Source organism: Bradysia coprophila (genome assembly GCF_014529535.1).
Source record: "Bradysia coprophila strain Holo2 chromosome IV unlocalized genomic scaffold, BU_Bcop_v1 contig_144, whole genome shotgun sequence".
In the NCBI taxonomy this organism is placed as follows: Eukaryota; Metazoa; Arthropoda; class Insecta; order Diptera; family Sciaridae; genus Bradysia; species Bradysia coprophila.
In genome coordinates, this window is record NW_023503373.1 from 2,534,068 (window position 1) to 2,553,543 (window position 19,476).

At 36.0% G+C, this 19,476-nt stretch overlaps 4 protein-coding genes across 6 annotated transcripts; 3 read left to right on the forward strand and 1 right to left on the reverse strand.

The window, feature by feature from the left end:
• The first annotated feature begins 1,249 nt into the window (after positions 1 to 1,249).
• On the forward strand, positions 1,250 to 2,179 carry LOC119071415 (glutathione S-transferase-like). Its single transcript, XM_037176292.1, has 4 exons — positions 1,250 to 1,400; positions 1,484 to 1,651; positions 1,753 to 1,895; positions 2,021 to 2,179. Exons 1-4 carry the CDS (start codon positions 1,250 to 1,252, stop codon positions 2,177 to 2,179), a joined length of 621 nt encoding a protein of 206 aa, XP_037032187.1.
• Positions 2,180 to 4,567: 2,388 nt separating this feature from the next.
• Positions 4,568 to 18,397, reverse strand: LOC119071289. 2 transcript variants are annotated; one of them, XM_037176160.1, is made up of 6 exons: positions 18,119 to 18,330; positions 17,809 to 17,910; positions 17,488 to 17,634; positions 17,164 to 17,422; positions 16,701 to 17,101; positions 4,568 to 4,578 (listed from the first exon to the last, which is right to left on the reverse strand). In XM_037176160.1, the coding sequence occupies exons 2-5, from the start codon at positions 17,849 to 17,851 to the stop codon at positions 16,714 to 16,716; spliced, it is 837 nt and encodes a 278-aa protein (XP_037032055.1). In that variant the 5' UTR covers positions 17,852 to 17,910; positions 18,119 to 18,330; the 3' UTR covers positions 4,568 to 4,578; positions 16,701 to 16,713. The 2 variants fall into 2 exon arrangements, with proteins under 2 accessions (XP_037032055.1, XP_037032054.1); XM_037176159.1 differs by lacking the exon at positions 4,568 to 4,578 and having other exon boundaries at positions 16,599 to 17,101; positions 18,119 to 18,397.
• LOC119071333 (peptidyl-prolyl cis-trans isomerase FKBP2-like) lies at positions 7,710 to 8,636 on the forward strand. The gene is made up of 3 exons (XM_037176218.1): positions 7,710 to 7,932; positions 7,985 to 8,065; positions 8,410 to 8,636. Exons 1-3 carry the CDS (start codon positions 7,762 to 7,764, stop codon positions 8,584 to 8,586), a joined length of 429 nt encoding a protein of 142 aa, XP_037032113.1. The 5' UTR covers positions 7,710 to 7,761; the 3' UTR covers positions 8,587 to 8,636.
• LOC119071312 (glutathione S-transferase-like) lies at positions 9,994 to 14,648 on the forward strand. 2 transcript variants are annotated; one of them, XM_037176191.1, is made up of 5 exons: positions 9,994 to 10,090; positions 13,670 to 13,835; positions 13,897 to 14,064; positions 14,170 to 14,312; positions 14,438 to 14,648. In XM_037176191.1, the coding sequence occupies exons 2-5, from the start codon at positions 13,685 to 13,687 to the stop codon at positions 14,603 to 14,605; spliced, it is 630 nt and encodes a 209-aa protein (XP_037032086.1). In that variant the 5' UTR covers positions 9,994 to 10,090; positions 13,670 to 13,684; the 3' UTR covers positions 14,606 to 14,648. The 2 variants fall into 2 exon arrangements, with proteins under 2 accessions (XP_037032086.1, XP_037032087.1); XM_037176192.1 differs by lacking the exon at positions 9,994 to 10,090 and adding an exon at positions 10,117 to 10,165 and having other exon boundaries at positions 13,668 to 13,835.
• Positions 18,398 to 19,476: the final 1,079 nt, after the last annotated feature.

The following is a 19,476-nucleotide window of genomic DNA, read 5'->3' on the forward strand; positions in this document are numbered from 1 at the left end:
GTTAGTTTCAATTAAGGTTTCGATTTTGAATATTTTCATAGCAAAAGTAGTGAGTTGTCACCATCTGTGGTTTTTCTTTGTTATATATCATTTATATTACGTTGTGTTAATTCTATCAATTTTTGAATAAATATTTCATTGGTTTTTCATCAGTAGGTAGCACCATTGTAGAATTTCCTGGTGTTCATATCGTGCGGGCAACATCACTAAAGGGCGTATCTCTGATATATCAGGAACTACTGAACCGATTTTGAAAAACTCTATTTACCTGAAAGACAGAACAAAGTAATGCATTTTGAGCCCGACATAAATCAATCGACATCGACTGGTTCGGAAGATAATGTAGAAAAACTGAAAAGCATCTAGAGAATACGCCGAAAAATGCCAATTTCACTAATATTTGTGTTGGGCTCAAAATTCATTACTTTTTACTGTCTTTCAGGGGAAAAAAGTTTATTAAAGTCGGTTCACTAGTTCTTGAGATATCGGAGATACGCCCTTTAGTGATGTTCCCTTCGATATATCCCAAATCCTAAATTTTCAAGATTTGACCTAAATTTGATGATGCTTTAGAGAAATGGAACATTTTAAACTGTCACGAACCTTCCTTGAAGTCATGTGACATAATTTCCTAATTAACATTAGATTACACCTGGTTGCTGGTGGAAGATCTCCGAATGTGGAAAAAGAGTGTTTTTCAACCTCATTTTTTGGCCGCTAAATGTGAGCGATGCAGATGAGAGTGGGCTCGTTGGAAAGCTGAGGTCAAATACTTTTGAGGTCATGGCAGGTTTGAGAACATCCATTGATATTATGTTAAAAAAATGTACAACAAAAATTTTCGAAATCCGTGTGAGCTTCAGACAGGTCTGGGCTGGTACTGATGACGGTTTTTGTGAACCTAACATGCTAGTTGTAACGTACATTATCTACTAACATAAAAATCTGTTATGTGGGCAATCACCGGCACTGCAAATGAGGTATCAATGGAAAGCTTAGAACCTTTGGAAGAAATCTTTTACCCTTTTCTCGACAGAACATTTGCGTGTAAAACAAAAACTTTAAAAGTTGAATTAAACAATTATGCATCCAGTTATGTAGCTTATTAAGCAAACAACTAGTCATTTACCAAAGAAGAGACTATAGAAGATTGAAACAATTTGTCCATTACACCACACAACAACATCGAATAGCTAAGAAATTAACCAGCCAATTGTATAACAAACCTATTGTTTCAGTCAACTCCGATATGGCTTTCCCATCAGAAAATCCAAAATTCAAATTAAGCTACTTCAATGTGGGGGCGATAGCTGAACCAATCCGCCTATTGTTTGCATATGGTGGTGTCGATTATGAGGATATTCGAGTAAGCCATGAAGAATGGACAGTGCTTAAGCCGAGTATGATAATATTTCTCTTAGCCTGCATTAGCCTTAGCCTTAGTTTGCATTTATTCATTTTAATTAACAAATTCTAACATAAGCCATGCCAATGGGTCAAATGCCGGTTCTCGAAGTCGATGGAAAACGCGTACATCAAAGCGTTTCGATTGCGCAGTACGTTGCTAAACGAGTTAATTTGTCCGGAGCTAATGATTGGGAAAATTTACTAATTGATGCAGCTGTGGATACTATAAATGACTTTAGAGCGAGTGTGTAACTTTCATTTTACCTGAAAGTATCTTAAAATGGAATTTGTGGAAATGCATTTTTTTTTCTTTTTTTCAATTTGTGTGTCACAATCATCACACAGAAATAGTAGCCGTTCAATATGAACGGGATGAAGCAGTTAAGGAAAAGAAAATGGTTACATTGAATGCAAAAACCATTCCATTTTACTTGACGAAATTAGATGACATTGCTAAGGAAAATAATGGTCATTTGGCTCTTGGAAAGGTACAGATTTCAATTTAATTTTCTTTAAGTATATATTTCAGTTTGCTACGTCAATGCACTTTATTATACATAAGATGTTTTATTGTTGTTTGCTAACGTGTGTGCAATTGTTCAATGCGTTTCACTTGACATGGGCTGACTTCTATTTTGTCGGCATTATTGATTATCTCAACTACATGGTTAAGCTCAATCTACTCGACGCCTATCCGAATTTAAAAGCAGTTGTCGACAACGTCAGTTCTTTGGATGCTGTTAAGACTTATCAATACAAAAGTAAATTGTAACTCTGCATCCGCGTCCTTTCTGGAAAAAGTGGGAACACCGTTTTGTGTCCAAATGTACCGGATTTGAGTAAAAATAATAAATGTTTGTGGCGGGATTATCTACTACGAGAAAACTCAATCGTTTACGAAAATTGGCACAAATTATGAGTTTTCTAGTAGTAGGCTATATACATATCATTACTTGAAGATTAACACTTCTTGACACAAAACGATGATCACATAGAATTGCAGATTGTATCCCGTAAAGCTGCTTCAAATAAAAAATCTCTTAACTCATTAAATGCTTTGAATTTGATTTTTAAAATTGTGAGCACCTCAAATAGTCAGCCGCCCTTCGGGCGACTCTTGATCGTCCAGTATGGCCTTAACCCCATAACCAGTTCTGGTCTCGCATTCCGGTTATAATTGCTAAAAAAAACAACAACTGAGTCACGGTGTGAGTGAACAGCATTATTTTGAAAAGTGATGGACCATCGCTGCTTTTGCATGAAATCATGTGGGGATCTCCACAAGTAGTTTTGACGTAAATTGAAATATTTTACTTGGCAGTTTTTGAAAAAGTTGATATTAAAGGTTGTACCATAGCAACAGTGCGTTGGTAGTACAGTCCCTAAAAGGTATAGTGTTTTGCAGAAAGTTTTTTAATTTTAAACCTCCAGATCTGCCAGATGTGCCATCTAGAACTAACCCCTGATTACGAATCTGCTAATATTTTTTTTTTAAAGTTCGAAAACTCGGCTTTCATCACAACAGAGTAAAATAAATCAGGCAGGAGTACTTGATTTGACTAGGATCTGAATTATCTAATAGCCTTGCATTTTGGGAATAAAATTAATTCATGTCAGCGTTCATTTGAGTTCTTTTCGATACAGTGTATTAGGTCATATATTTGACGTTTCAAAAATGAACCGCTCCTGCCTGGCTCATAGAGTTATACTCTATGGCTAACACATTCGTGGTCGTTATTGCGGTCCTATATTTTTGAAAAATGATTCTGATGGAAAGATATCATCAAGCAAAATAAAATCCAGTATTTGAAAAACTCCCAAACTTTCGCGCTTTTTATCTTAATTTAAAAAATTTTGCGTTAAAGCTCTATGATTTATTTTTCGATGATGCTATTCTTCCTCAGATATGTCAAATATCTTAGACTCTGTCTGCGATTGTTCTTTTTTCTTGAATGCTACGAATACGTTTTGGCTCTAGGTATTCCTAAGGAGTGAAGTAAAATCGCCTGTCAATCATATCATCTGTCATTACTTGTGCCATTTGCTCAGCTGATAACTTATTTTTGGTTTTATCAACGCACTGCTCCTAGCATGAACATAAGAAATATTTGGAGGCTGATGAAGTCACAGTAGGCACTGCGTTTCTTTCGTGAGGTGACTTGTTTTAGTTGTGTGAGTTCAAACACACAATACAATCAATCTTAAAGGGTAGCTCTCATCACAAAAGCCTCCAAATTCGACGTTTGTCAAAGTAGTGTTCATGCTAGGAGCAGTGCGTTGGTTTTATCCAACTATCTTAAAAAACCGTTCAACGATTTTTGTTTTTGTTTTTCAGAGAATCTGGAAATTTATATCATTTTTCGGGCCCACCCTGAAGTATGTTTGGGAAAGAAAGTATCATCTTCCACTTAATCGACACCCGAGTTTCTCCTTCAGACTGTACAAAGTTTCAAAAATGAATCGACCTTCTCATTTTTTATAATTAACATTAACACAAAACTGGATCCTGTCAGCCCTGTCAGCTCACTAGAACGTCATTCTACTGGATACACCAGGTCTCGCCAAATTCAGTCCGATTTGTGGCGTGTTACAACTCCAAATTCCGTCACCATTCAACACTTTAAATCAATTGATGGTATTTTAAACGTCAAAATTCGCGTGGAAGTCCTGAAACGTTCACCTGTAATTCAATGCAAAAATTGTCAGCTATTTTTCCATTCAGCAGCCGGTTGTCATCGTAAGTACCGATGTGTTAAATGCGATAAGGACCATCCACCTTCAGCCTGCCCCCGCAACACGAACAAAAGTCTACCAGTTGTATGTTGCAACTGTCACCAAAATCATTCTGCAAATGACCTTCATCACTGTACGTTTTTCATCAAACACATCAAGCCCATCATTGATAAACGAACAAAGGAGCGGAGCGAATCAGCAACTATCCAAACCAAAACATTCAATTGCAAAGCAGCAGTCAATGCAAGCAAAACGCCTTCTGAAATTAAACGCAATGTCTCTTTCAGCAGCGTTGTTGCCAACAATCAGGTATCCGACACCAAATCCAGCGCAATTAACAATCAAAAATCCAAGAAAGGTTCAAACCAGAAGACAGCATCAGTAACAGACAAATTATCAACCTCCGACCTTAGAAATCTACTTTGGCAGAATATGCAACTAATGTCAGCGCAACACGAACTTTTTCAAAAACTATCATGTCTGGTCGAATAGTGGCCTTCAATATCAATGCTCTGGGTCCACAGCACAAGCAAAAACTACTCATTCACCATCTTAACTACTACAAGCCTGCAATTGCATTTATCACAGAAACGAAGCTAAAACCGCACATTCGAGTTTCAATACCCAATTACCAAGTGTTTCGGTGCGACAGAATGGATAACGCTGGTGGTGGTACGATGGTCGTTTTAGAGAAAAGTATTAACGCCAAACAGGTTCGTGTACAATCAAATTTCTTTGAAACTTGTGTTGTCAAGTGTTTTTCCAATGGTCACCCGATCACACTCATCGCAGCTTATGTTCCAGTCGAGTGCAAAGCGAAGTATCAACACTTCAATGATTTCTTAGATCAATTCGATGGCAGTGTTATAGTTGGTGGAGATCTAAACGCTCGCCACACCCAACTTGGAGACGTCAAATGTAACACCAATGGCATCAACATCTACCCATTACACGCTTCTGGTGATTTTCGAATTATACATGCCAAATATCCAACTTGCCACAGAGCGTCTTCCGGCTCACTGATTGATCACTTTATTGTCAGTTCAGACCTCGCCGATGTTGTTAGTCGCACAGCCGAAAACATCGTCAAATTATCCGATCACACCGGCATTGCAATAGAAACCACCATCAGCTTCGAAGAAAGTCAATCCCAGTCGAAGTACGTTCGAAAGTTATTTGATCAAGCAGATTTCGATGCAATTAATGAGGAAATTGGCAGGAAACTCGACGAGGTTTGTATTCCCACCACGTCAAATATTCAACGAGGCGAAATCGATGCCATGATCAACTGTGTACACGAAATTTTTCAATCCGTTATAGCCAAGCATGTTCCATCGACCTCTTCACAGGCCAGCATTCGAATTTCAAGCCGGTCAATGTGTCTCCTCAAAGAGAAACGACGTTTATGCAGATTACTAAATAGGCGAGTCAACAATCAAAGAGCTCAAGAACAAGAATTAGCTCGTATACATAGCTCAATCAGTCAAATTGGAGTAATGATCAAAAACTCATTACGAGACGACTTCAGTCAATTCTATCATCGGAGACTTAAACAAGTTCGATCAAGCAAGGACGCTTTCAACGTAGTAAGACAATTCTCGCAATACAAGAGAAAACCTGGTTTTATCGACAACATTTTTCTAGACGAAGACAAGCTTGTTTCGGTTTCAAATTCTGACGAAATTGCAAACGAATTCGCTGCCCATTTCTTCCCAATTTCACTGCTGAACACGATTTCTAAGATATATGAAATCATCCTCAAGAGAAGAATTCGAAGACATTTTGTTTGCAATGGTATCTGGACTAACGATCAATTTGGATTCCGTCCCAAGCGATCCGCTCTACACGCGTTAGCCCAGTTCAACGATAACGTTATGGCAGGACTAAACAATGGGAAAATTACAACAGCTGTTCTGCTTGACATCCGAGCTGCTTTCGATACAGTATGGCATAATGGACTGATACACAAATTAATGAATCTTGGGCTGTCTATGCTACTATGCAAAATTGTGCAAAGCTTTCTGGAAAATCGTTCAATGTCGGTCAGAACGAATGGTGTGTTGTCACGTCGACAAAGAATTCCAGCTGGCGTTCCTCAGGGTAGCTGTGTTTCAGATGTGTTGTTTCTCGCTTTCATTAATGACATGCCAACTCATCCAGGTATCAACAAATCACAATTTGCAGACGACTCGCTGTTCTATCGAACACATAAGGATTGTGAGCTCGCATCGAAAACTTTCAATTCATTTCTTCGTCGTATATCCGAATATTTCAAATGCTGGAAGTTGGTTATCTGTGAGAAGAAAAGCCAAATGCTAAATGTCATCGGTCGCTGTACGGACACCTCTCGTCAACTTAGATCCAACGCTAAGAAGATGAACATCAGTATTAACAACAAGAAAATCGAAAACGTTGATTCTATGCGATACTTGGGACAATGGTTCTCAAAGAATGCTTCAGCAAAGTGTCACATTGATAAGGTGATCAACAAGTCTAACATTATATCGAGTAAAATACGGCACCTGCTGCGAAGCAACAAGATTTCATGCAACGTCAAAACAATGTTTTACAAATCGATAATTAGGCCTATCGTATGCTACGCTGCACCAATTTGGGCCAATCCTTCGATCACGTCGTCAGCACAAATGGAACGAATTCGGTTGTCAGAGAGAAAAATCCTTCGATCCACCACAAATACCAAACGCGAACAAGGCAGTTTTTTGTATGCGAATAATTCCACCTTGTATCGCAAAGCGAGAACGGCTAGAGTGGACAAATTTATCACGGATCAAGCATTACATTTCATCAAACGGTGTGCTGATAGTGACGACCCTATTATCAAAAACATAGCTACGTTTCATCATGGGGTGGACCCTAAATACCTGCCGGTTGCCTTCTGGTCCAAATGGGAAACCGATGAATCTATCGGAGACAACAACCATCCGATTACGATTTTCAATAAAAGCCAACGCGGTATACCTCGTCAAGTGTATAGTTTGAACCAGTGAATTTGGTCATTTCTCGAGCTAGTTTTGGGATCTGCGTTTCTCTGGCTAAACTTGAAATTTTCTAATGTTCTAGTTCTTCAAGTTTGCTTATTGCCGTTAAAGCCTGTCTTTTTGATTTAATTTTTGTTTCGGGAGTCCTTTGATGCCAGTTGTTTGTTTTTCTTTCACGCGCGATGCTTTGTAATGAATTTGTCAATGTAAAGCAGTAGGATTTGTATCCGCTATTTTTGTTTTAAGATTTTCCTGTGTTTGTTCTTTTAAACAAATAAAGAAACTTTAAAAAAAAAAAAACAAAACTGGATCCTAACTTAACCTAAAACGACCAGACACGCCTTCATAACGTGAGAGATCAGGATTAGAAATATGCTCTAGGCATCTAGAGTAGAGAATGAGTAGGTTTGTACAGAAATAATTCCAATAGGATCCAATAAAACCCATAAATTTTCCACTAAAATTTGTGAATTCAGTGAATTTTCCATAATTTGCTGCTGTCCACTGTACTACTGTTATTATCTTAAGCATGCTTTATCTTCTATAAGTTTATAAACACCTGTATGTATATTGATCTTCTATTGACCAGAATCTAGTCAGTTGTTCACGTTTCAAAAACGGGATGAAATATTCAATAATCGTAATTTGTTGGATAGCCTTTCTTTGTGCGAATGGCGCGAATGGAGGAAGGATTGATGTAAAACAACCGCCACAACTGAAAGTGGAAATAACGCATCAAGTGGAGTGTTACAAAAAAAGCAAATATGGAGATTTATTGCACATCCACTATAAGGTTTTAATAAATAAATTTTTTTAATGAAAATCTAACTTCCGGGCATTTTAAGGGATACTTGGCTAATGGAACTGAATTCGACAACACCTACAAACGCGGTCATATGGTTATATTTACTATTGGAGCCAATAATGTAAGAACACGTTTCGATAAGCTACAGAGATAATTTCGTAAATATCGTAAATACTCGTAATTATGCGAGGTGAATTGAATGTGAAGTGTTTCACTGTACAGATAAGATTGAATGTTAGGTGCGCTATAGGTCATGATTTTCGTCTCGATGCACCTAATAAATAAGTAGAAGTAGAAGGAAAAGTAGAAGATGGGTAAGCTGAACACTGTGTTACCACCCACCTTCTACCTCCGTCATTTCCTTTATTGAATTTAGTCTACGATTTCTATTATAACGCACATTTCTCAATCGATCATACAAAAATTTAAATTTACGTTGGCTCTGTTGTTTCTTCTTTAAAATAGGTCATCAAGGGCTGGGATCAAGGACTGTTAGGAATGTGCCAAGGTGAAAAACGCCGGCTAGTTGTTCCTCCAGAACTGGCATACGGAGATGAAGGCTTTAGTACATTAGTTCCACCTGGTGAAACGTTAACATTTGATTGTGAACTACTACACATCAACCTAAGAGACGAACTCTGAAGTTGTTGTTTTTCTTATGTAAGAGTCAATAAAGTGATATCTAGCGCGGCTAGGGCGATTTTTTAATGATTTTAAAATGCACTTCTCCGTTTAATACTACTGTTACGTAAAGTGTTTTTATTGGCCAATTTTAATTGCTCAGGTAATGTAACCTTTAAGGGCGGTACTAGACTTACCCAAGTAGAATTAACTCTTACCTTTGCTTTTGTGGATTATTTTGTTAATCTTCAAATGACTTATAATCAAGCAATTTATTGACAGTGAAGGTAAGTGATATTTGTATAGAAACTTGATTCAGCTGTTTGCCAGCTGGAGGAATATTGTAAATGTTAACAGAGTAACAACTACATGTTTCAGAGAGAGTTTCAGAGAGAGAGAGAGAGTTTCAGAGAGAGAGAGAGAGTTTCAGAGAGAGAGAGAGAGAGAGAGAGAAGAGAGAGAGAGAAACAAAAACTCGGGCCAGAAAGCGACTCTGTTATTCTTTTAACATTTACTAGGAATATTCCAGCTGGTTCACTTATACAAACAAAACTGGTTATACGTCTTTATAAGGTTTACTACTACCACGTGCGTGCTTGTAAATGTTCCACCTGTGTTAAGACGTATACGTAGTCATGTTTGTATGAGTGAACCAGCTGAATCAAATCTCTATACAAATATCACTGACGTCCACTGTATGAAGTGTTGTTTCATAATACGCGGGCAATTCTTTTAGTTTATAGAACCACTTTACTAGTTACGATACTTACGCAAAAATTGGTACAATTACGCTACTTATTATGTATTTTATGTGCTAACAACTAAAGGCGAACATTTGTCGTTTCTTCTCTCTTCGTGACGCGAGGATATTTTTCCATCCTCAACACCGATATAACCATTTAGAGTTTGAGGATAAATATATATGCCAGATGTCTATAGACATCATGTAACGTTGTCGTCGTTCTATGCCAATTCAATAATAAATTTATAAGCCTCAACTGTGTTAGTGTATGAGAATATATCATAATTTCGTCAAGATCAAGGTTGTACATACACGCAATGTTTGATTGAATTAACATGAAAATATCTCCGCTCGTGGATACTTCATAAAAAAATCACTCTAAAAAAACGTATATAATTCGTTTGGAGGTTCCATTTATTATTGTGCGTTATACTCAACACGAAAAAATATATAAAAACGCACTATCTATGTTTGAGCCGGCCGGCCGGCACATAAAATTCTCGTACTCATATGTGTGTGTGTGCGACTCTTGAAAACACATAAAATTGTTTTGGCCTTGACGTATAAAATTCTAAATAACTCTAACTATACGCTTCTCACATATATTCTAATATACACTTCAGCTTAAAGGTAAAAATGAGATGAAGCGAACATTCTGGCCGTTATGGGTATGGGTGTAATATCGTATAAAATGTCTGTGAGAAAAATGTTGTTTTCCACAAGTAATTGAAAAAATGTTAGTACTCTGCGATACTTTTAACAAGTTAGTTAGTTTCAATTAAGGTATGGATTTTGATTATTTTGATAGCAGAAGTAGTGAGTTGTCACCATCTGTGGTTTTTCTTTAAATGATATATTACGATGTGTGAATTCTATACATTTTTGAATAAAAATTCCATTGGGTTTCTCTTTATCTCAAACGTTTTTCATCAGTAGGTAGCGCCATTGTAGAATTTCCTGGTGTATATAGATTATAGATGTGAATAGTTTTCACATACAGTCCCTGAATGAAGTTCATTTATTCCTTCTCATATCACATAATTGCAAAATGTTTTCCAACTTAAATGGAATGTACATTTCAAATGCGCTTGTGAATATTTAAACGAATTTAATGAAATGTCAACACTAGACAAATAAAAATGATTAGTGATTCGTTTCGAGTGTTGTTTTTTCAGTCGACATTAGTCTACGTCAAATAGTTATGGGCATGAATTTGTGCATAATTGAATCCAATTCAAATAAAATAATTGCCGTTCCACTGTAAGCGGTGATGTTGATGAATTACTATTTTTATGTGTTTGTACAGTTACGGTTCATCTTGTCCATTAGGTTGAAATAATAATAAAAAAAAGAAGAAATAATCATTTTTGACCTTTCCTAGCTGATCTTTTAATTAACTGACGTCCGTTGAAATTATAAAAATATTTACCAAATCGATTTCTATTTGTGTTTGTGTAGCTAATGGACGTTTACTAATGAAGGGTAGTCATGAACGGATATAATGTCGAATAGAAAATGAATTGGATGTTTTCTTGACCTTTCGGTAGTGTTGTATTTGTTGGAGTAATGAGGAAATCATTTCGATTGTATTTGTGTACTGATTTTCCGTGGAAAGTTTCAACAATTTTTCACATATCTCATTCTTATAAATCTATGGTCTACACTCTTCACATTATACACCTACACTACATTCATTTTTATCGTAGTACGTGTTTCTGTAGATTCATTGTAAGATAGTTTTTAAAGCATCGCGTAAAGTTTGATGTAAGATCTTTTCACTTATTTGATTTTAAATATTTTCGGTTTTTTTATATAACATATAAGAGAACACTAGACAAACAAAGTTCATTGTTTATTTTGCAATGTTGTCGAAAACAGATGAATTATATTACCGTTTCTAAAACAAACGGATTTAAAGAAATTTGAGTTCGTCTAGAAGTTTATTGCTGCGGGAATCTTAATTTTAGAAATTGTAAAGAATGAACACGGCCTTGACGAAGTCAGACCGATTTTTTCCCCGGGGTTGATTTATGTATGAGTGAAATGGGAAAGTTATGGGTTTTTTTTATACATTTTTGCGGCACAAGAGAGGAGGGATCTGGATATGAGGTACCATGAATTCATTATGTAGCTTAGGTAGAGTAGAAACGGAGTAAGGACAGTTTAAAAAAAATGTTTTTTTGTTCAACGAAGCAAAAAAAAGTGGAAATTTCCTTTCGAAAGCGCAGCGAGGGCGACAAGACACCCGAGAAAATTAAATTTGCTTCTTTTTACGGAGGTCAACACAACGCTTTTCACAACAAAAACTTTCGAAGTTTCAGTTGAGGTGAGAAAATTAATATTTTCCCAACTCAGTGACGAAAAGTAAAACTTTCGTTGCCTTTTTTGAGAAAAACGTTGTATACAACTCGGTGATACATGATTTTTTAGGCACACGATGTGTATTGTTACACATCTAGTGCCTAAAAAAGCATTTATCACTCGGTTGTATTAATTACTATTTCTTGCCTGAGTCGAAAAAGAATCTATTTATGTCCAGAAATTCGGACAATCAGTACTTGGAAGAGGATATGGAAAATTTTAATGACATTTTTTAGTTTTTAGCGTCTAACTCTGGTATCAGCATACGTATACGTATACTATACAATGTTGACACACTATATTTGCCTCAAACAAAATACATTACTTATCTTATCACAAAATGGTTATCAGATAATTTAATTAGGAAACAGGTGGTGTGATACCTTAAAATTATAATCGACGAACCCTATGTTGAGCACAGTCTAAGAAATGATTGCGTATAGTTGTAGGCTTTTTATTATCACTTTGACATGTTGAAAACAATGCTGTAAGCGTACATCATATAATGACGTATGAGTAAGGACAGATAAAATATTTATTGAATTTATTTTACGAATAGAAATCGATACTTTGCTAAGTATAATCAAAACCCAATTTTCGAATAAAGTTACCGAAATTTCCTTTCGATTTGGGGATGAAATAGGGAATGAATGGAGACAACGTTGATGGAGAACATAAATTATTATTGATCCAAGAAACATTTGAGGTTGACATAACATGCTTGGTGACGGAACGCAGAAGAGTTTAAAATAGCGAATCTTCTATAACCTCTCGGTCGCCGACGAAGAAAAAAACAATGAGTTCTGTCTAAAGGTAAAGGTGGTCACATTTTTTAAGACTCAGAACAGGTCATGTATCCCTTGATCTCAACATGATTTTCAGGTCGAACTGAAAATAATTGAATCTGAACTGACCTGACCAGAAATTACTTGAAATCTGAAAATCCGTAATATTCAGATAAAGTAGGTCAAACTTCAGGTATAACTTGACCTGATTTACCTGATTTTCAAGTCAGATAAGTTTTTTTAATTCAGGTTTAGTTCTAATCAGATTCAGATAATCTGAGCTTCAGATTTCAGACTACATTTTTTATCGATTTTATGGCCCACAAATGCAGTGACCAGTATTCCTGAACTTTTCCTGAACTGCATTTTAGCATGAAATTGTATGCTGTTCCATTTGTATGATGACCATACCTTCGTAATATATTTTCAGTGTACTAATGTGATTAAAATCAATGAAATGAACGATTACGTTGGAATCTGGTGAAAAAAAAACTTTGATTCAAACAGGTAAAAGATTGGACCTCTATCCCCGGTTATATGCTTGCCACCTGTGAAATTATTGTTCAAAAACTACTCCTCAGTTCCAATAGCATGAAGTCACCCTCTACGAATAAAACAAGAAAATAAATCAACCATCAATGAAAGCTAATAAATCAACTGTTGCACAATGCAATTTTCCTTTCATAAAATAGAAATTTCGTCGGAAGTAAAAATATATAAATCGTAGGACAAAATAATATTACAAGTTACTGTAAAAGCAACTGTTGAAAATTTTTTGTTTTGACTATTACGGATTTTGCTGCTAAAAGCAAAAAGGGAAAATTGCAATTTTGCACTTCTATCTATGAGTTGAATGAAACAATTACGCAACCAGTTATTTAGCTTATTTTACATGTATCGAATTCGTCATTTACCAAACAAGAGAGACGATAGAAGATTTTGTTCTCTTGCGGTCAGAAAATCCTGTCTTGCTCAAATCCGGTTTTTTGCTTTTTCTGGTCACCAGACAACAAAGCACTGTACTGTCTTGCATTCGCCTCACCTCGCCGTCGGCTCGAAATACGACTTTCCCACACCCCTGAACAAAAAATGTCCCAGCAAGACAGTAATGTATTATTCTTTGATTCAACCAAGTTATGTTGTCCATGACTAACACCACACATCTAATAGCTAAGAAATTAACCAGCCAATTGTATAACAAACTCGATTATTTCAGTGAACAACTTCCGCAATGGCTTTCCCATCGGAAAATCCAAAATTCAAATTAAGCTACTTCAATGTGAAAGCGTTAGCTGAACCAATCCGTCTATTGTTTGCATATGGTGGTGTCGATTATGAGGATATTCGAGTAAGCCAAGAAGAATGGGCAGTGCTTAAGCCAAGTATGATAATATTTCTCTTAGTTTGCATTTATTCATTTTAATTAACAAATTCTCACATAAGCCATGCCAATGGGTCAAATGCCTGTTCTTGAAGTCGATGGACAACGCGTACATCAAAGCGTATCGATGGCGCGGTACGTTGCTAAACGAGTTAATTTGTCCGGAGCTAATGATTGGGAAAATTTACTGATTGACACAGCTGTGGACACTGTAAATGATTTCAGAGCGAGTACGTAACATTCGATTTATCCGAAAGTATCTTAAAATGGAATTTCTGGCAAATAAATTGCATTTTTTTCCTTTTTCTATTTGTGTGACATCACACACACCACAGAAATAGCAACCGTTCAATATGAACCGGATGAAGCAGTTAAGGAAAAGAAAAGAGTTACATTGAATGCAGAAACCATTCCATTTTACTTGACGAAATTAGATGCCATTGCTAAGGAAAATAATGGTCATTTGGCTCTTGGAAAGGTACAGATTTCAATTTAATTTACTTTAAGTATATATTTCAGTTTGCTACGTCAATGCACTTTATTATACATAAGATGTTTTATTGTTGTTTGCTAACGTGTGTGCAATTGTTCAATTCGTTTCAGTTGACATGGGCTGACTTCTATCTTACCGGCATTATTGATTATCTCAACTACATGGTTAAGTTCGATCTACTCGCCGCGTATCCGAATTTAAAAGCAGTTGTCGAGAACGTCAATGCTTTGGATGCTGTTAAAGCGTGGGTTGCCAAACGACCGGTTACAGACTTGTAAATTGTATCCCATAAAGCTAATTCAAATAAAAATCTATGATTGAGTGTTGCGTTTCTCATTTTGGTAAGATGTCTCAAAGGAACGCGATGAAGATGTAGATGATAGATAACATTCCGCAGAGACGGACTGGCTAACAAGCTCCTTGTTGGGAACTTTTTATTTTGCCAACTGTGGCGTTTGCAACCCCACAAGGCAATACACAAAGTTCCAAACAATTTTTATTTTTAAGGCTCGGAATAGGTTGGGCTTAGGTCGACAAATGATCTGAAAATCGAAAACCTGACCTGACCTGAAATGTGCGTCGTACGTGACCTGTTTTAAATGTGGACTGATCTGAGCTGACTTGTTTCAAATTTAACTTGACCTAACCTGACCTGTTTCAGCTTTAACCTGAAATGACCTAATTCAATTTGCATATTCTTTTTGATTTTTGTTGCCACGTACTTCTAAAATTATGGTTTTCGTCTCGTAGTTTCGTGCAGTTTATTTGTATGTTAAAAGTTACACGTTTGTCAAAAGTTGTAGTAGAAATTGGTAAAATTGGTTCAGACTTTCAGGTCAAAATCTATCAAATCAGGTTCAGGTCGAATCAGGTTTTCCGAGAAATCAGGTTTCAGGTTGACCTGACCTGTTCCGAGCCTTACTTATTTTACTCACTACGCCCCGAGGAAATGAGTTCATACCGGAGGCTTAGTGAGCAAAATTGTTTTTTTTTTTAATTTTAAACTGCCCTTCGGGCGACGCCCGATCGCCTAGTTCGGATCTGACATTCCGGCTAAAATGAATTTAAAAAAAACAACAACTGAGCATCATGAACAAGAACACAAAATCGAAAACCGTTCAAAGCAATTCAAAATATACAACCAAACGTTGAATTAAAATAACGACCCCGAAAACGACTTGGTATATTTGCAACTTAAAATAAATTGCAGTAATTTACCAGATAACAGAAAAGCATATTTTGTGTCAGTGGTACGAGATGATTGGTTAACAAATTTGAATCACGTAAATTTCATTATTACATCTAAATACTTTTTCGAATTTCTTTTTTTTTCATGTTTTCACCATTTTACGTATATATAAAAAACGCATTGAGGTAAGAATAACCAACGGAAATTGTACATCAAAAATAGATATTGGCAACCCTCTTCCGTAGAAGAGACTAGAAATCCATATCGTAAAGATACCCTTGCCCGAAAAAAACCCCTTAAAGTTTATGATCCATTCAGAGTAAGAACTTTTAAAATTTCTGTTTGTATATCTACAATCGAATAAAGAAAAGCAATTTCAAAACTTTCCAAATGATGGTCAAATATTATCTAACTGTATCGTCCCGGAAGTACACTCCGTTTCGGTTCGAAAGGAAAGCACCTTCAACAAGCCAATTAATATTCATTTATTGATACCTTATGTGCCTTGAAGTGTAAAACAATTGGTTGTTACTTTAAAAGGAAACACGATGAGAACAAAAAAAAAATTGGGAAGAAGAAGAACAATTCAGGAAACCACCAATCAATGGATGAAATGGAGGAACCATGTAAACGTGCAAACGAGCATTTTTGGTGAAAATATCAAAGAAAATATTGATTTATTTATTATTGTTATTACCATCCAATGTAGCGTGGTATACACACACACACCGCAACCGCAAAAAATGTGTGTAACAAGAAAAACCTATATCGAAAATGAAAACTTGAAAGGAAAATCAAATCCCATTGCACGTGGTTTGAATATACATTGCCGGTATAAAAGCGTACAATACGAATATATAGATATTCTCTCACCTTGGGTAATAGGCGATATGGTCGTTTGGATACATTTTTCATGATAGAAAACCTAATTTTCAATATGGGACATTTATTAGTAATGCCACAAGCTCGCATTGCCTTTCGCCCAAATTATGATTGAATTTTGTGGTTACACGAACAGATTCTCATTTCAGGTTTGATGAACGTAGAATAATTCGATCAGTCAATTGATAAATGAAACGGCCGTGTACGTAGGATTTACAAATGTGACAAAAAACCAAATTTATTTCGAAAGTTCAATAATTATCAGATTGCTAACTAGATCATAAACAGAAGAGGGCACTTACCTCTACAAATTATTCAAGTGACAACTTCTTCACTTTCATCATCATCCGATTCAGGAGTCGAATCAGCCTTAAAATGCTGGATCATTTCATCAGCCTCAGCAGAACTATAGCCGTGCGATTTAAAAAATTCAGCCAAATGTTGTTTGTGGACTTCGGCAGCGTAATGATAATGTGCGTTCACAACTTTCCCCATCATACAAGCAATCTTCTTAGCAATAGCATAGAACCAGTTAAACCATCCGCCTGCAAATTGCCAAGGCGTAACCAACATACTTGAATTGATTACATTTAGAAGTTCAACGACAGTTTTGTTATTTAAATCTTCAACCACCGGACGCATCATTTCGGGTGCAGATTTCGGTTGCAATGCGGAACCCGATACAACGGCTCTGAATGTCATTCTGTTGTATGTTGAATTTCATTACAATCAAGTGAAGGAAACGTTGCGAAATTTTTAAGTTACCCGTATCGCTCGAAATGTTGTTGGTTCTCATTCCACCAAGTTCCTGGTACCGTTTCCATTTCGCAGTGGGTAATGACAAGAACAACCGGAACATTTTTCATACAAAGTCCGTCGACGAATAGGTTGTAATTTTTGTTCAAACTTTTCTTGATTCTTCCCTTTTGTATAACAAAGATCAACAGAGCTACGCCATGGTGTAAGCTTTGAAGCAAATGCATCAATTCTTTGATTGCCAAATCTGGTCTCACTGTTCCGCTCACTAAAAACAATGAAAACGATGAGTCAAAAACGAGATTTCAGTTTCCAAAATTTCAATCAGCTTACTTCCTTCAGAGAGACCAACAGTATCGTACACATTGAAATTTGGAGTCGCGTATTCTTGAAAATTGAACGTACAGCCGACAGCTTTGTCTGAGACATTGGCTCTCTCTTGTCCAAGTAAAAGATTCACAAGAGAACTCTTTCCACTTCCTAAGCAAATTGATTTTTAAATCGAATGTTTTCAATTCAACCTTTTACGGATGGCAATATCATCTTTTATTGACAAAATCATCAAAGTCATGATGTAGAAGATTGTTTCGCTTTGGATATGTTTGCCGTCTGTGAAAGGTTGACATATAATTCCATGTTTGAAACTTTATTTACCAGATTCGCCGAAAATAATAACGTTTCTGTTACTTTTATTCATAATTCAGCACAACCACTGGCTGGTTAGAGATAGCACAAATACGGGCCGTGATAATTCACCTAGAATAATTTAGAAATTTGGAAATGATTTAGTCGAAGGATCTATTTTTGAGTCAGAGAAAATAGAAACCAGGTCAAAATAAACACGTCAGAAGCCGGTTGAAATTGTAAGGTGAGATCAATTTTTAATGAATATAAAGGTCAAGTAAGTGCGAGCTTCATATATTGATTGAAGCTTGATCACTGGAATCTCCATCTAAAATCTTACCGAAAACTGCAAATTAATAATAATAATAATTCCTAAAGCACTATTGAGCACACACGCCAGGTGAAATAACAAGAAAATATTATAACTTATTCCGCAAGTCAAAGTTTAAACCTGACTTCACAAATTTTAATAAAAATGTTTTCGAACTGATGATTAACTTAAAATGAGTACAAAATATGTTCCTCGATTGCGTGAATGCTGCAGTCAGAATAACCATGCACACATTGGACAAAAAAAAATCATTTCAAACGAAGTTTGTTGCAAATTAAATCTCCACAAGATCTCGAGGGTTGTCCATTAGTAAAATGTAAACCAATATCTCACCAACGAAGGACAAGTTATTCGAGTTCTCAGTGCTTTGAACTTAGTGTTCCAATTTCCCAATTTGAAAAGAAAACATTTGGTCGAAAATAGATTCTTAATATAGATTAGGCTTATTAGCTTCATCATGCTTGAAACATGGATAGTACGTTTTTCGACGCATGTGGCATGTAAAGTACTATTGTCTCGACTATTGCTCATCGAGGGAAAAAAATTGGAAATTCTAACTCACACGAGAAATTGAATATTCCTACTTTTTCCGATGTGAAAACAACGTTTTTCACAGCAAAGACTTTTGAAGTTTCAACTGAGGTGAGAAAATGACTATTTTGTAATTTCTCGCCTCTGTCTCGAACTGGAAACATCTCAAACTCTAAAAAAGCCCTTTAGCTAATAACTATTATCAACGCACTTCAAGCAAAAGAGATCATAGTCGACAGCTGCCAAATAGAGTATTATTTTGTATGAAATGATTCTTTACAGTGTTTTACAATTGTTTGACACACTGTCAAGTTTCAGTAACCTATTTAGAGTACCACTCATGCTTGAAGTGCGTTGCTATTATGTTTCAAGGGGATAATGATTTTTGATGTATGTTTTGCAGTGTGTGCATACTTACATAACTACGGATTATGAGAATGCAGACACGTTTATGTGTAATAATTGATCTCATTAACGCAGTTCAAGCATGAGTAATAGTAGTGATGAAAAAGTAGTTGTATGAAAAAAAGATCCACTCTCTCATTAACTGTGTCAAAATTGGTATGACACTCCGTTCAGTATCAGTACATTTAGTGTACTAATCATGATTGAAGTGTGTTGATCTTATGTAAATTTTTTTCATCGTTTCGTTTTCATTGAGGAGATTTATGGAAACAATAGATCAGTGTCAAATAACGGTTTCTTCTATCAAATGAGTTGTCAATTTCACAAAGCTAACCTCAAACAATGACAGCTCCATATACATGTTTGTAACATTGTGGTCAGCTTTGTGAAAATGACAGCTAATTTGACATCTCAAACGACATTGACAATGA

What these genes read in the sequence shown, in the direction of transcription:
- LOC119071289 (XM_037176160.1), bottom strand. Translation starts at nt 17,851, where the DNA reads ATGAATAAAAGTAACAGAAACGTTATTATTTTCGGCGAATCTG. An exon ending in TGTTGGTCTCTCTGAAGGAA is followed by an intron (nt 17,423 to 17,487) that starts GTAAGCTGATTG and finishes CATTGTTTTTAG; the next exon opens with TGAGCGGAACAGTGAGACCA. An exon ending in CAACATTTCGAGCGATACGG is followed by an intron (nt 17,102 to 17,163) that starts GTAACTTAAAAA and finishes AACATACAACAG; the next exon opens with AATGACATTCAGAGCCGTTG.
- LOC119071312 (XM_037176191.1), top strand. Translation starts at nt 13,685, where the DNA reads ATGGCTTTCCCATCGGAAAATCCAAAATTCAAATTAAGCTACTTCAAT. An exon ending in TGTAAATGATTTCAGAGCGA is followed by an intron (nt 14,065 to 14,169) that starts GTACGTAACATT and finishes CACACACCACAG; the next exon opens with AAATAGCAACCGTTCAATAT. An exon ending in GTCATTTGGCTCTTGGAAAG is followed by an intron (nt 14,313 to 14,437) that starts GTACAGATTTCA and finishes AATTCGTTTCAG; the next exon opens with TTGACATGGGCTGACTTCTA.
- LOC119071415 (XM_037176292.1), top strand. Translation starts at nt 1,250, where the DNA reads ATGGCTTTCCCATCAGAAAATCCAAAATTCAAATTAAGCTACTTCAAT. An exon ending in ATGGACAGTGCTTAAGCCGA is followed by an intron (nt 1,401 to 1,483) that starts GTATGATAATAT and finishes TTCTAACATAAG; the next exon opens with CCATGCCAATGGGTCAAATG. An exon ending in TATAAATGACTTTAGAGCGA is followed by an intron (nt 1,652 to 1,752) that starts GTGTGTAACTTT and finishes ATCATCACACAG; the next exon opens with AAATAGTAGCCGTTCAATAT.
- LOC119071333 (XM_037176218.1), top strand. Translation starts at nt 7,762, where the DNA reads ATGAAATATTCAATAATCGTAATTTGTTGGATAGCCTTTCTTTGTGCG. An exon ending in TATTGCACATCCACTATAAG is followed by an intron (nt 7,933 to 7,984) that starts GTTTTAATAAAT and finishes GGGCATTTTAAG; the next exon opens with GGATACTTGGCTAATGGAAC. An exon ending in TTACTATTGGAGCCAATAAT is followed by an intron (nt 8,066 to 8,409) that starts GTAAGAACACGT and finishes TCTTTAAAATAG; the next exon opens with GTCATCAAGGGCTGGGATCA.